This window comes from Nyctereutes procyonoides, unplaced genomic scaffold, assembly GCF_905146905.1.
Source record: "Nyctereutes procyonoides isolate TBG_1078 unplaced genomic scaffold, NYPRO_anot_genome, whole genome shotgun sequence".
Taxonomy (NCBI): Eukaryota; Metazoa; Chordata; class Mammalia; order Carnivora; family Canidae; genus Nyctereutes; species Nyctereutes procyonoides.
The window spans coordinates 49,987,583-50,003,788 of record NW_026575146.1 but is presented as its reverse complement, the minus strand read 5'-3'; the positions used below and the strand labels follow the sequence as shown (position 1 = coordinate 50,003,788).

General features: G+C 40.0%; 1 protein-coding gene across 1 annotated transcript in view; it reads left to right on the top strand.

Annotated features, from left to right (window-relative positions):
* RORB (RAR related orphan receptor B) overlaps positions 1–16,206 on the top strand; it is a 185,940-nt gene that overhangs the window by 151,732 nt on the left and 18,002 nt on the right. Inside the window, exons 5-6 of the mRNA XM_055311081.1 lie at positions 11,195–11,316; positions 12,734–12,866. Coding sequence (XP_055167056.1) covers positions 11,195–11,316; positions 12,734–12,866 — 255 coding nt within the window. The remainder of the gene's footprint in view (positions 1–11,194; positions 11,317–12,733; positions 12,867–16,206) is intronic.

Here is a 16,206-nt window from a genome sequence, read left to right as displayed (position 1 = left end):
AGAACCCCAAGCAGGTGCTATGGTCTAAGGCGGCACCTTTAATGACATAGGCTTCTACAGATAAATCTTTTATAACTGCTTAAATCTATCTATGCACTTTCACATGTATATTTCATAAACATACATTTCTCTATGCATAATTAATGACTCATTCAGAAGTGGTAAAGAGAATAGAATTTAACTCTAGCTACATATTTCCTTCTTCCCCCAATGGCACGGGTAGCAAACACAGATAGACATGCGATTCAGGAGCAATTGTCTAGGAGGTCATTGAGATAAATAAAAATAGGCCAAATCAGTGAGAAAAGTCCTTCAAGCAGTGTGGGGAAAGGAGAATCCAGTGTCTTTCATTCTCCCTTTTTTGTGTTGAGGGAAGACATCTTGAGAACTTAACTATCTTCCAATACCTCTTGCTCCTCCCCCAACCACAGGCCCCTTGCACTTTAGGGATCCCACAGGCATATTAGGGATAGTATATTGAAATGGAGAGTCCTCATTCCATGTGCTTGCCTTGTGAACTTGTTCAAAACCAGTTCTGCTTTCTGAGGCTCAGATCTCTTCATCAGAAAAATAAGGTGGGTTGGATTAAATGACTTTGAAGGATTATGGTTCTCCCACCTCCTGGTGAGAGCTTTAGCCCTCTGTACAGATAGTCCCTCTGTTATAGCCACTTCCCAAAGAGAAGTATAGAGTGGTAGAGAGGAGGGACTTTCAGGCAACCAGGCCGTCCTTCAAGATGCTCAAGCCCTTGCCTGTAGCCAGCCACACCTCCCTCATAGGCAGGAGAACCCATGGGGTAGGATGACTCTGATACAATTAATAATCACAATCAAACCAGAACTATGCACCAGACTCTTCTCTCCCTCTACCCTCCTGAAAACAAAACAAAACAAAAACAAGAAATCAGATTAAAATGAGCATCAAGGATAACCAGAGGCAGCTCAAGAAGAGAGTGGCAAGCACCCTCCAAATACCCTGGGTTCATGTACATTCAATGTGAAGGATGAGATGCTGTACAGATACAGCGTCAGGGTAAACCCACCTGTCCTCAGTGGTTCATTCCAACCTGACTGCCTCCCTGAGCCTCTCTTGTGAGAAAAGGGGAGACTATAAAGTGAAGATATAAGTTTTTGACTGCTAAGGGGCCTTAGCCTTAGCCCCAGGCCTACCAGGTCACGTTAGTCACTGGAGAGAGTCTTACTTCACTCCTCTGAAATTTTAACATCCCCTTGTTCTTTGCCACCTACAGAAGAGGCTGCTATTTCTAGAATCCTGCTTTCTGTCTCAAGAGAAATTTCCCAAATATGGGGACTGGACTAATCAACTCCATTTGTCACATTTCTGGGATCTCTACCACGGCCACACTATTATATTAACCAGTCCATGGCCATGCATTATTCTAGAATGTCCTGGGACAAAGAACTACAGTTCTTTGCTAGGGTCATTCAAATCCATATCTTTCTAGATACCTTTAATAGCTTCACAAAGATCTAAAATCACCTAGTGATTTGTTGTAGTCACTCTAGTATATAGCCCTGTGCATTTACTGGAATAAATGGCATAATATATACAAATATACTTCGTGACCTGCAAGGCTCCTCTAAACAAATATAAAGATGATTTACATTATAAGCAATACAGAGATATGTATTCAATTCAAGTACTTGTACATGTATGCGTATTAGTCACTATATGCTTTACCCCTATTAATACAGCTTTCCTAATGCGCTAGCATTCACTACTTTAGGTGAATATTCTCACTATTTCCATTTTGAGTTGCAGTTGTGCAAAATTGATCTTCCTCAGTGGACTTTTCCTAGAGATACTAGTTTGGGATTAATTTTTGACTCCGAATCCAAAACTTCATAAGAAAACTCCAAAATCCACCAACCAAAAAAAAAAAAAAAAAATGCTATTGAGAAGCTGTCAGAAAACCAATTCCACTTTATACACTCAATTTCAAAAGCCATAGCAGATATGAAATATTCTGCAGTAAGGAAGAGGAAAGGGGATTTCCAGAGGTTCTGCCTATGTCGAGGAGGGAAATGTTTATGCTCATAAGATAATCTCTAAAACCACCTCCACTGTCGAGCGGCATTTCAAGTCATTGCATGCTTAGACACTGGCTCTTGGAAAGAGCCCTGAATTGAGTTTCCACAGGTCAGGATGGATAGGTACTGCTTTAGCCACATTTCTGAGCACCTATTTTGGGAAGAGCTCATTAGGGTTAAAGTACCACATGGGCTGCATGGAACACAGAAATGTCATTTAACGGCCGGGTCACTGGAGGTTAATACACCTTGGTGTTATTGGAATAGTATACAACCACCTTGAGAGCCTCCCCTGTCAACAGGTTCAGGATTTACTTCCATGATGCTTCCGAATGTGGAGAGACCTGTTGGAAATATGCCTGGCTTGGAAAGACTTTTGTCTTTGTTTGTTTTATTTTCATTTTATCGTTTTGATTTTATTTTAGGATCTAAACTCTCCTGTGGCAAAAATACTTTCAACACTAAGGAGAAAAAAATGTTCCATTTAAATTTGGGCCATATTTGTAAGGTCTATTGTGGAATGGCTCTCTTGTTTTCAGACAGGTCTGTTGTAGGCTGACTTGGTGTTAGACTACTCAGGAAACACTTATTTTAAAACATTAGCCTATTAATGGTGTTATTTAAGTGATCAAGTTACTTTTAAAAATTCAGATTAAATGTTTGAAAATGTAACGGTTACCTCCAAAGATTTCCTCTGAAATAGCTTAGGGCAGAAGTACATTGACTTAATTTCCAAAAGGGAGTGGTGGTGTCTTCTGTTTAAATTCACAGTTAATCCCTATGTCCACAAAATCCAAATAGTAAAAGTCAATCCTGATGATGCCCTGAGCAATATTCATAATTAGATTTTCATGATTTGTGACCTGCTAATTGTCCTTCGGGTTGCATGTGGAGGTGCAGCCTTTTGAAGAGAGTAGGGAGAGATTTTAATGGGCTCTGGGTTCCGTTGTTCTTGTTTGTTCCATCTGAGACTCTTCAAGTGCTTTTAAGACCGTGAGCCGAACTCTCACCCTCTGTAACTCTGCAAGACATCTCCCTCATGAGTCAAAACAAAGAGAAATTCCCATGCAGCCCCTCAGACTCTAGTCGCCATGCTCTTAGGAGATGTCTCTCCTGCCAGATCCTTCTGTAGAGAGAAAATCAAACCCAAAGACACCAGGATATTCAGCTGTTAAGTGACTTCCCAAAGGTGACAAAGTGGAAGTCTGGAGGGGTCCATACTGGCTTCCTCCCTTAGAACTCGTCAATTCCAGGACATTGAAGTAAGCTGGGGTTTGCTGATTGTTCTGTGAAGGAGGTCTTTCACTATGAAAGTTAACTTTGAGGGGCGCCTGGGTGGCTCAGTGGTTGAGGGTCTGCCTTTGGCTCAGGTCGTGATCCCGGGGTCCTGGGATCGAGTCTGGCATCGGGCTCCCCGCAGGGAGCCTGCTTCTCCCTCTGCCTCTCTCTCCATGTCTCTCATGAATAAATAAATAAATAAGAGCTTAAAAAAAAGAAGGTTGATTTTGAAATGTAACATTTTCATAAAAGATTCCTTCTCAATTTTATTAACTAGTTTGAAGAAAAGGAACTGTATCTTCCCAAAAGTTAGACATACAGTATTGCAATAAAACAAAAACACCTGTGATCCCAAACAGCTTTCCATTATAAAATTATTAAGAAAGCACCCTTTTAAATGGTTAATTTGTTTTACTGCTTAAGATGCTTTTTTGTTTGGCTTATAGTCTGCTTAGACACAAATGCTATATAGATTCTTCCAGTTTTTCTTTCTGCTTTACATTCTATTTTCTTACCTTCTATTAAAGTGCTGTTACCTGAGCTTCTCAAAATTTGAGAAAATAATAGCCATTTTATTAACCATCCATTCATTCAGTCTTTGTCCAGATACTATTATTACTTGTAGTAATGGTAATCTAAATTTTCATTGTTTTTCACTCCGTTCATATTTCATTGACATTTGCATCATTTTTTAGAATTAATTACATAATCTCATATTTTGTTAATACATCTGGAAAATTCTAAAAACATTTTGGTTCAGGTCTACATGAAGTAAAAATCTGTTATACCATTTTTTGTTATGATTATCAGCAATAGAATTTGTGTGAAAAGGAGACCAGAAGCTATCTTAATTCACTGGTGAGGGAGTAATGAGTGATTAGACCATGGAAACTGAGCCGACAAAGGAGTTAGAGGTTATTTATGCCTCCAATCCCTTCTTTAAAGAATTTGAGAAACTTAAATGCTAAAAATATACGACTGTCTTAATTGAGGCTACACATCACTAATAGACGGCTGCTTTAAGCTTAAATGTTGCTGATGTCTTTATGCTAACAGCCCAATTCTATTTATGCTGAAAAAAAGAACGATTTCTAAATGGAGATTAGAAAAAATCAGAAAGGTCCTGAAATTGACATTATCCTCTCCGACACTGTCGCCTGTGACACCAGTACACTTGTTCTATTTAATGACAGAAAACTTACAAAACCAGTAGTCCGTGGTCAAAAAGCCAAAACACACATTGGTTAAATGTTTCACCTCTCAACCAGTTGTTCTCATATATTATCATTTCTGCCTCAGAGCGTGGATTCCGAGGAATCTTGATACTCTGAAAACCTAATGCAGGCACTTAAACCTTGCCTTGAGCAAGTCCGTAGAGATATCCTGGCATTAATTCAAAGTGAATCCCCTAAGAATTCTACTTTCACAATAGTAGTACAAACGAAACAGAGAATTGAGTGGTTCTCTGGATCCTTAAGGCAAGTGATAAATTAAAAATTCATTAATCATTTTGATTGAGGCTGAGATACAGTATTTTGGGGAGAATATTTCCAAGTTTAAAAGAAATCCCTTGTGGAGGAAAATGAATAGAGGGTATAGTTCACCAAGAAGAAACCATCCTTTCTCATGGAAAAAAAAAAAAAAGGAGGGGGAGGAGAAAGAATTAAGAAGTTCAGATGCAACCCCCTCGAGTGCTATATATAGCGTGGAGTCTCAGCTTTCTCGCCTTGGTACAGTTGGACCACGGGTGCTCTTGGTAATAACACTGAAAGCAGCAGTTTTTAAAGATATACTCAACTTTCCCAGCTCCCAGGATGTGGGATTCTAATGAAACCACCTGTGTAATCCGTGTCAGAGATGCTACAGCCTTTGGAGAGCACCATTTGCTGAAATGTCTAGTGAGAGCTAAAATAAGCCCCTTTGGTGGAAAAAAACCCGCTGAGTGGTTGAAATCAGAGCTGCAGAAGGTCACTTGCTATTTTAGAAGCTGCAAGCTGGTCCTCATTTTATAGCATTAGAGTTATAAACAAGAAATTGTCACCTTACTTGTCAGTTTACTTATTTCTCACCGAAATACACACACATAGCCTTTTTTCTACCTAGAATTAGGTAATTTAGATGACTTGTTGCCAAACTTTGCTTTACTATGCAGATGAGTTCGTATGCAAAATTATTTTTCATGTATGTCTTTAAGCGTTACTTCAAAATATTATTTTTACATTGTGATATGCTTGATCTTTAAAACTCCATTTACCTTTGTGAGCTTTATCATATACATCTCAACCATCTCTAAACACCTTCAGGAAGGACTTCCTTCCTACCCCCTTAGATTTATTCAACAGATCACAATGAAGACTAATGAGGATGGGGGAGGAATGTGGAAATCCTTTAAATCTCAGAGACTAGGGAGCCAATTCACTTCCGGAATTATTTAGATACAGTCCATTTGGAAATGGAAAGAGGTTAGTTCCAGCCCCAGGGTTCTATAATTTTTGTACATACTGTTGAGAATTACCATCAATTTTATTCTAGCGTTCCCTTCAAAAATTTAATCTTTCTCTTCTTATTGCTCACATCATAAGTGGATTTAAGATTACCCCTAAGAGCTCCAGGGAAGTGTGGCAAGTTTAACAGTATTTCTTTTTAGTGTTTTTGTCATCAAAAATGATCGAGTGAGTATATTTGCTTATATCAGTTTTCTAAGCCGCTTTATCGGGGTATGATTGGTGTACAAAAAGCTGCATATAATTAAATATACAACTTAGTGAGTTTGGAGATAAGTATGCCGCAATCTGTGCCATAAATGTATCCCTGTATCAGTTATTTTAAGGATCATTCTTACATTTGAATCGGACGCTGTTTCTGTCTCATAAAGAAAGTTACTTAATACTTGGAGTTACGAATTTTGCTAGTCAGTTATGCCTTGAGTTCCAACCAAACTTCCTTCAAGAAAAGTATCAGGATCAAAGTTCCAAAAGCAAAACAGCAACTTTATTAGGGGAGAGGGGTGTGGACAGAAAGTGAGAGCAAAACATTGTTCGTGGAATTAAAAAATAAAAAACAAGACTCAGAGACTTGACATGAACACACCGTTTTTCCTGGCGGCATCAGTGTTTGCATTTCACCTCACCGGTGATTGAAAAGAAATGACTAGATGGAGCATATCAGATTGTTTTTCTCATTCCTTGACATCATTTTATGAACCATCAAAGCAGCCTGCGTACTTGGAGTGAATTGGACAAACCTCTATCTCACTGTTCATACACAGAATCTTAACTCCTGAGAAAAGGTAGCTAGCTAACTCTTCATTTCCACTTAAGAAACCTCTAGATCATCCCTGATCCCGGGGAGAACAGGGCAGAGTTCATGGACATTCATTGCCTCTGCAGGTGGGAGACTTTCCCCTTTGGCAGTCATCTGGGCCATACTCCCCACGAAACCCTTACCCCAGAACAGTGGGGCGCCCTCCCCCTTTAACATGCGCACTCCGCAGCCCAAGCTGGTGAAGGAATCCGAGGAAAACTAGGCTCTGACCAGGGTCTGCAACCCAAGTCCGGGAAACGGATGAAGGGTGTGCGATTGCCCAGAAAGATTCCGTATCCTCCGCTCTTTGAGCTCAGTCTCTTTGTCCGGACTTCTCATGTGGTCGCTCCCTGGAGAGGGCCGCGTTTACTATTACCTTTTCTATTTTTCCAGGCAAGGACTCTTGCAAGTTCCTTTGGCTTCTAGCAGGAACTTTGCATACTGTATTCTTTGTGGCTCCCTTTGTCCCTTCCTCTCAAATCCTTTCTTCCTTTCTCCCCTTTTCACAACCGCAGCCTCTCAGTCCCGGGAAACCATCTCCTCTGACGGCCGAGCATCTTTCCAGGGGACAGAAGGCGGCCTCAGGCCCTGCTCCCAGGGGACCGAGGCTCGCTTTACCCCGTGCTTTAGGGACCTGAGCCTTGCGGGGGCCTGGGCGGTTTGCAGCCGCTACCCCCGTGCCTTCCTGGGCCTTGACATTCATAATAACTCTTACATCGAACAGAGATTTGCCTTTTATTTCTCGCCACGGGGGTGTGGGAAATAGTAGGCAGCGTTCCATGTGTGACCACCAAGCCCTTGTGAGCGCTTAGGCTTGAAGATCATCTGACACAGGACAGGACACGCTTTCTCAAATCCTTTGTGAAACAAAGCAGAAAATGGAAGAAAGGGTGGGTGGATGGACGTTTTCACTATTACCTGTCCTAACTCAACGTTGGTGGATGCGGCTGTCTCTCTCACTGCCACCTGCTAGTCCTGTGTATCCTGTTTCAGGACTGTCCTGAATCCGGAGGCTCATCTCTTGCATGACTTCTCACCACAGCCTGATTAATCTCAAGTACTCCCTCATGCCACTTCATCTTCTTTGCCTTGGCTAAGATGACCTTTGTAAAACAGAAACCTGACCATATCACCCTCCTGCTTCACAGCTCCCACTACCTCCCAGTTTTCTTTTCTTTTTCCTTTTTTTTTTTTTTTTTTTTAGATTTTATTTATTTATTCAGGAGAGACATACACAGAGAGACAGACACCTAGGCAGAGGGAGAAGCAGCAGGACTCCATCCCAGGATCACGACCTGAGCCGAAGGCAGATGCTCAACCACTGAGCCACCCAGGTGTCCCAGCTCCCAGTTTCCTAAAGATAACATCCATCTTCCTCAGCCTGGCTTACTCAGCTGTTGGGTCCTAGGTGCCAGTTTCCTTCCCCAGGCTCATTTCTCCCATCTCTCTCAAGCTCTATGCTGCAAGCACAACAGAGTTCTTGCCAGAAAAGACAGATCTGATTTCAAATCACCATTTGCTAGCTCTATAAAAATGGGTCTAGAGTCACTCACTCTTTCCCTCAGTAAAAGGGAAATTGGTTGTAAAAGGTAAAGATTATAAACAGCAGAAATTATCTAGCTCCTAACTAGCTTTCTATCCATGCCTGTGTCTTTTCCACGTGACAAACCCCCACTCAGACCAGACCAACATGCATCTTATTTTTCTGCTTCCCCTAGACTGAGTTAGATACATTGTTCTTTGGGCTCCCACAATAACTCAAGGGCATTTATTACAGCATTATAAGATATATGATATGATATATGATATATGATATTGTAAGACCCTTAAAAAAAGACCTTTTTAAAAAAATCTGTAACTTAACCTGGTATATAATCATTTTTAAAAAATGTTTGCTGAATGAGTATTTGAAGGCATTATGCTGGGCTTGGCAACCCAGTTCTTGAAAAGCACACACGATCTTGAAGGATATGAGACAAAGAAATCCACACAAATAACCACAATGCAAGTGTGAGTGGAATAAAGACCCAGAGAATCAAGTATAACAGAAACTTACCCCTCTACCTGAGGACACAGGGAAGCAGGGAAATCTTCACAGGGAGTGCATGTCTGAGCTGAGTCCTAAAGCATGTGTGTGGATTTTACTTCCAATTTTGCTTAATCTGTCCATGTATTTATTATGCCCAACTTCTCCTTGTACCCCATAGGACCCCAAACTTTGGTGTCAGAAGGCTAGAGATTTTTTTAACTTTGGCCAGTAGCTCCCAGGAGATGTCATAAAGGAATAGATAAAGAGTTTTTCATAATGCAATTTTGAGTGGCAGTTGTAGTTTTGCTTATAAACCCTGAAGCCTGTAAATTACTGACAAATCAGCATATCTTTGAAGATGAAAACAGACTACACCAAGAAGATAAAGGTTTGAAAGCTAGAAAGCCATAGAAATCTTATGTTTTCATTATATACTTACTGAGGAATAGATATGGGTTTTTTTTTTGAGATTCTAAGTAATTAGACTGCCCAAGTGAAATTGAAAAATGATGAACCATGACATACCAATCTATTTTAATATGATGTATAAAGTAATTCCTGTCTTTTTTTTACAACATAGGAGGATATTCAATAAAATTTTGAATATAGGATTTTTTTAAGAAGGGATTTTAGAATGATAAGCAATGAAAGTCTAGAAATTCATTCAGCTCAATGCTGAATCCAATACATCCTATAATCATAATTTAGCATTCTGTAGAATCTTCTATATCTAGCACTTAATGGTTCTGATTGAAAAACCCTAATAAATATTGAAATATCTTCCTCCAGTAGCACTGATTCCAAAATTAAACATCTCTGTTTTGTGTCAATTGGAGTCATCCCATTGCTTCTCTAATGAGAAATTCTATAGAACATCCTAATAATGATCATTGTGGCTACCATTTATTCAGTGTTTCCAATATACCAGGCAATGGGCTATATAAGATTTTTTATTTGGAAAGCTCATTAGAGGCACAAGCTTACATGTTTTTATTCCCTACATCACCAAAACTCAACATACTTTATGCCACATATACCAGAAGCTTAGCAAGGTAAAAAGAAGGTACCTTGGGGTGCCTAGGAAGCTCAGTTGGTTAAGCATCTGCCTTCCACTTAGGTCATGACCTCAAGGTCCTGGAATTGAGCCCCACATCGGGCTCCCTGCTCAGTGGAGAGCCTGCTTCTCCCTCTCCTTCTACCCCTCCCCCTGCTTATACTCTTCTCTTGCTCTCTCTCTCTCTCTCAAATAAAGAAAATCTTAAAAAAAATAAAAAGTTATCTCAACACTGCTTTGGGAGTTATCCTGAAGGAATGAAATACGGCTATTTAGAAAGAACAGAAATTGCATTTGAAATGGCATAACCTGAAACACTAGAAAAATTCTATTTCTGTATGAGCCAAGAATAGTTATCAGGCAGAAAATTTGGTCTTCTTCATTCTACTCATCCTGCCCATATTAGAATTCCTGTGTACTTTGATTCCCAAGATCTCACGCTCTTGATATGCTCAAAAAGCAGAGGGGATTTGAGGGAAACCTCCTACCAGCTCTGTCTAACTGCAGGGGACCCGTTGCAGGTTTTTAAGGAGAACTGTTGTGTCTGGTTCTATAGCTCAACTTCCATACTTCCAAAACCAGAATGTTCAGTATTTAAGAAACATTGCCAAATACAACTCATTTGAGATGAATGGCCCAAAAGACTGACTTTGTTTGTTCCTACTTTTTTATACTTCAATAATTATCATCTCATGAGTCAACACTATTTCATTTATATCCCCTCTCCCATTATTTGTCATATAAGATATGGTTCCAAAGTCCAATCTACAAAAATATCAGAGTGTCTAGCCTCTGCCCTTCTACTCTCTTCTCTTTCCTTTATAGAAAATTTATCTTTTTAGATTTTTATCTTCTCTTTAAAAATATAAGCCATTGAAGTTATATTTAAATTCCCTCTTTCTGAGATAAACAGTGGGACTCTAGTGATTTTCAAAATACTTTAAAGTCTTTGGGTTCTAAATGTCAAGACTGTTAGTGGACTTCTAGGCTGAAAAGCAGGAAATATTGTCATTAGTATTTATTTTAAAAATAATCATTTGAACACTTTACAACTTTTAAGGCCTCAGGTTTCTGACTCAAAGGGGGAGGAAAAGGTGGTAAATTTTGATTACAAGACTTAAAATTGAAGGGCATCTAGGTGGCTCAGTTGATTAAGCATCTACCTTCCACTCAGGTCGTGATCTTGGAGTCCTGAGATCTCACCGGAGTCTGGCTCCCTGCTCAGCAGGGAATCTACTTCTCTCTCTCCCTCTGCCCACCCCACCCCCCACTTGTGCACTCTCTCCCACTCTGTCTCAAATAAATAAATAAAATATTTTTTTAAAAAAAGACAATAGGGGATAGATAGATAGTAGTGTTAAAGACACTCATGCAATTGGAGTGTCTCCAATGGGATTCCTGTAGTAAACATTCGCAGCTAGTGTCTTTGCAGAGTGAGAATTTATTCACAACCCCTCAAACTGATATTCCTTCTCACAGATCGAATTGCACAGAACATCATTAAGTCCCATCTGGAGACATGTCAGTACACCATGGAGGAGCTACACCAGCTGGCATGGCAGACACACACCTATGAAGAAATTAAAGCGTATCAAAGCAAGGTACTTTGGGAAACTAGGAGAATGTTTTCCCTGGGATTTCTCTATTTCTGGCTTTCTCAACCTCAGTGTTACTGACATTTGGGGCTGGATAATTCTTTGTGTGGGGACTGTCCCGTACACTGTAGGATGCTTAGCATCATTCCTAGTCTCTCCCCATGAGATGTCAGTAGCAACCCCTTGTACACTGTTGTGACAATCAAATATTGCCAAATGTTCCCTGAGAGGCAAAACTACCCCAATTAAAAAACAGTGCCCTATTTGAGGGACCAGGGAGCCTGTGCCCACATCAAATGACTTTAGGACTTTTCATGGTGGCTTCCTGGGGCCAGCCAAGGAAGAGAAACAGTTGAGAAATTATAGCAGTAATAATAGTTGCAAATTTGTGCTACAAAGATATGCAGTAAAGCATCTTAAATGTTTTTTTTCTTGCCCTACATGTTAAAAAGGACCAAAGAGAAAAAAGATATCTCATTATTATTATTTTGATTATTACTTTGTGTCCAATAAAGAAGTTTTTAAGAGAATTTGCTGTTATATAGTCATATTACTTTCCTTTGGGATTGAGAGCCACAATTATAAGATCTACTAGCAAATGAAATTTTAAATAAAAAACATAAATGTGTCTGTATCTAAATATATGAGGGGCATCGGCTTGATCAATCAGTAGAGCATGCAACTCTTGATCTTGAAATCATGAGTTCGAGTCCCACATCGGGTGTAGAGATTACTTTAAAATAAAACCTTAAAAGATATATAAATTAAATAACATACTGATTTTTCTCCAATGGAATAATTAAATCTTACCACTTCTATATTAAGGAGACAAAACATAGATATTACGATGGTCAATAAAAGGCAGAATTCATACACATGGATTTATGCTTCTCATTCCAAAGAAAATAACCCAAGGATCAAGAGACATTTCTGAGATTTTAAATTACTTCAGAGAGTGATTTGACTTGAAGACTTTACCTTGTAAAATTCTTTTTATACCAAAAAGCCCTCTCCATAAGTTCTGGATACAATGCAAAAATCATACAAGTTTAGTGTTAGGTGCACATGAAAATAGCTATCTAGAAGCCTGGGAACAAAATCACTCTTCCTCAATGCAAGAGTTGGTTTTCACAAAATGGACAAAGTTTGTTTGGGATAAAGAGTAAAGAGACTCTAAATATCTATCCTTACATATTATTGCAATGTTTTCATTATTCTGGTCTCAGCACATTGATAACTGTGGCATATCAGGTTCAAACATGTCAGAACAATATGTTGGAAAATATTGTCTACCTCTTTTAAAGGAATTGGGTAAATTCCGGCCTTGGGCCCTAAGAGAAGCACTGATAGGGAAACTGATTATTTCACTGACTTTCCAAGATGTTCCTTGCTCTGTATACATTCTGTGTTTTCTCTCTTGAAGTCCAGGGAAGCACTATGGCAACAATGTGCCATCCAGATCACTCACGCCATCCAGTATGTGGTTGAGTTCGCAAAGCGGATAACGGGCTTCATGGAGCTCTGTCAGAATGATCAAATTCTGCTTCTGAAGTCAGGTAAGCAAGGAGAAGATCCATGGAGGGCCTGTTTTAGACCAGGACGTCGTCAACCCTTCCGTCAGTGTTGGTTCTGGAAAAATCTCCCTTCCAATATGTTGTTCATTTTTACCACCCACACTGTCAGCCAACTCCCAAAGGAAACTCTCGGTAATAAAAATGCCCTGATACTCATTCAGTTCCCTTTTGAAGTCAAATACAATTTTGCTTATTGAAAGTAGAGCTATTAATTGCGGAGGTTGAGATACCCAGCCTGACAGGCAGTGCAAGTAATTAGCGTGTCAAGGTGGCTGAATTGCTGAGCTAGCTCTAAAACGCACTACTTGCCTTCTGTTGGGGGGGGGAAAATCCAGGCTAGCAGAGCTCTGCCTCTGTGGTCATTTCCAATCATTTTAATGAGGATAGCCTGCAGCCAGTATACACCCAGAGAAACTCTCTGAGCTCTAATCTTTCCCTCCCTTTCTCTCACACATGCTCTCTGACACTCGCACAGTCACTTAGGAGGTAGCTCAAGAAACTCTGTATATGACTGACTTTGCAGATGGTATTACCCAAACAGCAAACAAATTTTCCTTCTTGACCCTTCTTTGAAAATATAAAATAAGAATCATCCTGGTGTTTGTTAACCTCCATGGACCTGGGCCATAGTAATAATCATAACATATATACATGTGTGTGTTTGATAACACACATATATGTTCATGTTTACCCATGACGTCTCATTTAGTCTGATGACATAGGTATTATTTCCATCTTATAGGAGGAGGGGAAGATTCAGAGAAGTGAAGGCTGCATTCAATATCACAAAGCCAGTAGATGGCAAAGCTGGTCATATGCTGAACCCGGGCAAGACAGAATAATTATAAGTTGCTGCTGCTGCTTCACCACATGATGAAAGTCAATACGAATCTTGACTCAAACATGACCTTGATCTATCAGTTATCTATTGTTGGGTACAAATGACCCCAAAACCTAGTTCAAATGACAGTGATCAGTGATTTTATTCCCAAAGCCCCAGTGTGAGCAGGGCTCAGCAAGGGATGGCTTGTCTCTGCTCCATGTGGTGTTCACTAAGGCAGCTTGATTGAGGGTGGGAGGATCCACTCACAGAGTTGGTGGTATTTGTTAGTGGAGTCTAGAGTTCAGCCAAGGCTCCGGGGCTGCAGGCCCCAGTTCCTATCCAGGCATGTCAGCCTCTCCACAGATGGCGTGGACTTTCTTAGAGCTAGGTTTCAAAAGCTAGCACACCAAGAGAACAAGGCCAAAGTACATAGCATTTTTCTGGCTTAGCTTTAAAAGTCATGCAGTGTTATTTTCCATTCCACCCTATTCGTCAAGGCAGCCATGATGGCCCACCGGGACTCAAGGGTAGGAGACATGGATCCTTCTTTCTGATGGGGGAGTGCTAAGGCTCTTGAAGAGCATGTGGATTGGAAGATATTTTTGTGACTCTTTGAGGAAAAAAAAAATCTGCCACATTTGATATGTGACCTTGAGCGAACCTCTCTAGATGGTAGTTTCCTCCTTTCAAAATAAAGAGATGGACTAGAAATAATGAATTCCAAACTTATAATTGCATCGGCAGCATTAGAGGAGCTTATTGACCATTCTAGGCATCATCTGAGGCCCACGGATCTGAATCTCCTAGAAGGGAACCCAGTTCACTGTATTTATAAGTGTCAGATATAACCAGTGACAAAGATGGACACTGGAGAACCACTGCATCATATAATCTTGCAACATCTCTGGCTGCTTAAAAATGTTGACACTAGTATAAAAGGCATTTAGTCTCCTTAGGCCTCCTGTAACTCACCCATTAAAAGAGGGCTAATAAAACTCACCTGAAATGGCATTGTATGGAGCAAATAAAATAAGGAATGTCAGGATCCAGGAAAGTGCCTTCCACCTTATAAATACACAATAAACGGTACCTATTATTGTTTTTGTCAGAAAAGCACTGTCTTTTAATTAAGATTTATAAATCCCCTTCTATGTGTTAGCCCCTGTGCCCGGTGACATATAAGGGAAAGCAAAGAGAAATCAGCAGATCAAAGAAAATACGGCACAGACATAAATATTAAGTGGCAGCATAAAAAAGGCACCATGGACACCCTTGAGCCACCATGGTGTAGTGTAGCCAAATCACCAGTATAGAACATCAGTAAATGTTGAAAGGGCAAAACAAAGGCAGCAAACTGATTCATTCAATAAATACATAGGAGCACCTGGATGGCTCAATCAGTTAAGTGTCTGACTCTTGGTTTTAGCTCAGGTCATGATCTCATGGGTTGTGAGATTGAGCCCCAAGTGGGCCCGTTCTCAGCAGGAAGTCTGCTTGAAGATTCCTTCCCTCTGCCCCTCCCCCCAGTCACACAACCTCTTCCTCTCACCCAAATAAACAAATAAATCTTTAAAAAATAATAAAATAATACCTTCTATATGCCAGGACCTTTTCTAGACCCCAGTGATATAATAGTAAGTAAAATCACCACCACCACCTATGGCTGCTGACAAGGGTCCTGTTCTGTTTGGGCTAACAGTGAACTCAGAGGAATGCTAGCATCAAGGTTGAACAAATTCCTTCGTGTGGAGACTTCCCCCAGTCTTTGATCTGTGAATGCTGATTATAACTCTCCAAAGTGACATGATATTCAGCATTTTGCCAAAACTCATTTGCCCAAGAAAACTTCATTTCAAACACACCAGATGTAAATGGTGCTCCCAAGAAACACCATGAAGGAGTCCCTTATGTAAAGTCATCCTGTGCTGAAGTATACATGGAGTGTTGTCAAAACTGAAGCAGGGAGCAAGTTTGGCCAATAACAAAACTTCTACAAAGTTAAGAGACGGACTTTTCTGCTGCAGAGCTCCTTGTGAATTCAGAAGTTGAAACTACCTTTAATATTAGTCAAAAAAAGAGAAAAATATGTATGCTCAAGACAAAATCAGAGAGAGAAACAAACCATGAGAGACTCTTAATCATAAGAAACGAACTTAGGGTTGCTGAAGGGGGAGGGAATTGGGGGGATGGGGTAACTGGGTGATGGACATTAAGGAGGGCACAAGATGTGATGAGCATTGGGTGTTAATACAAGACTGCTGAATCATTGAACTCTACCCCTGGAACCAATAATACATTATATGTTAATAATTGAATTTAAATAAAAAAGTTTTTAAAAGAAAAATGTGTATGCTTCCCACACATGTTGTTGTTGCCCTCCATTTTAGCCACCTGTAAGGTGTATTTTATCTTTAATTCCTCACATAAACTTGAAGAAAGCTTTATTTTTTTACTTGGGAAGGATTCTTGAGGTATTTCTGAACGTGTGCGTCTGTGTCT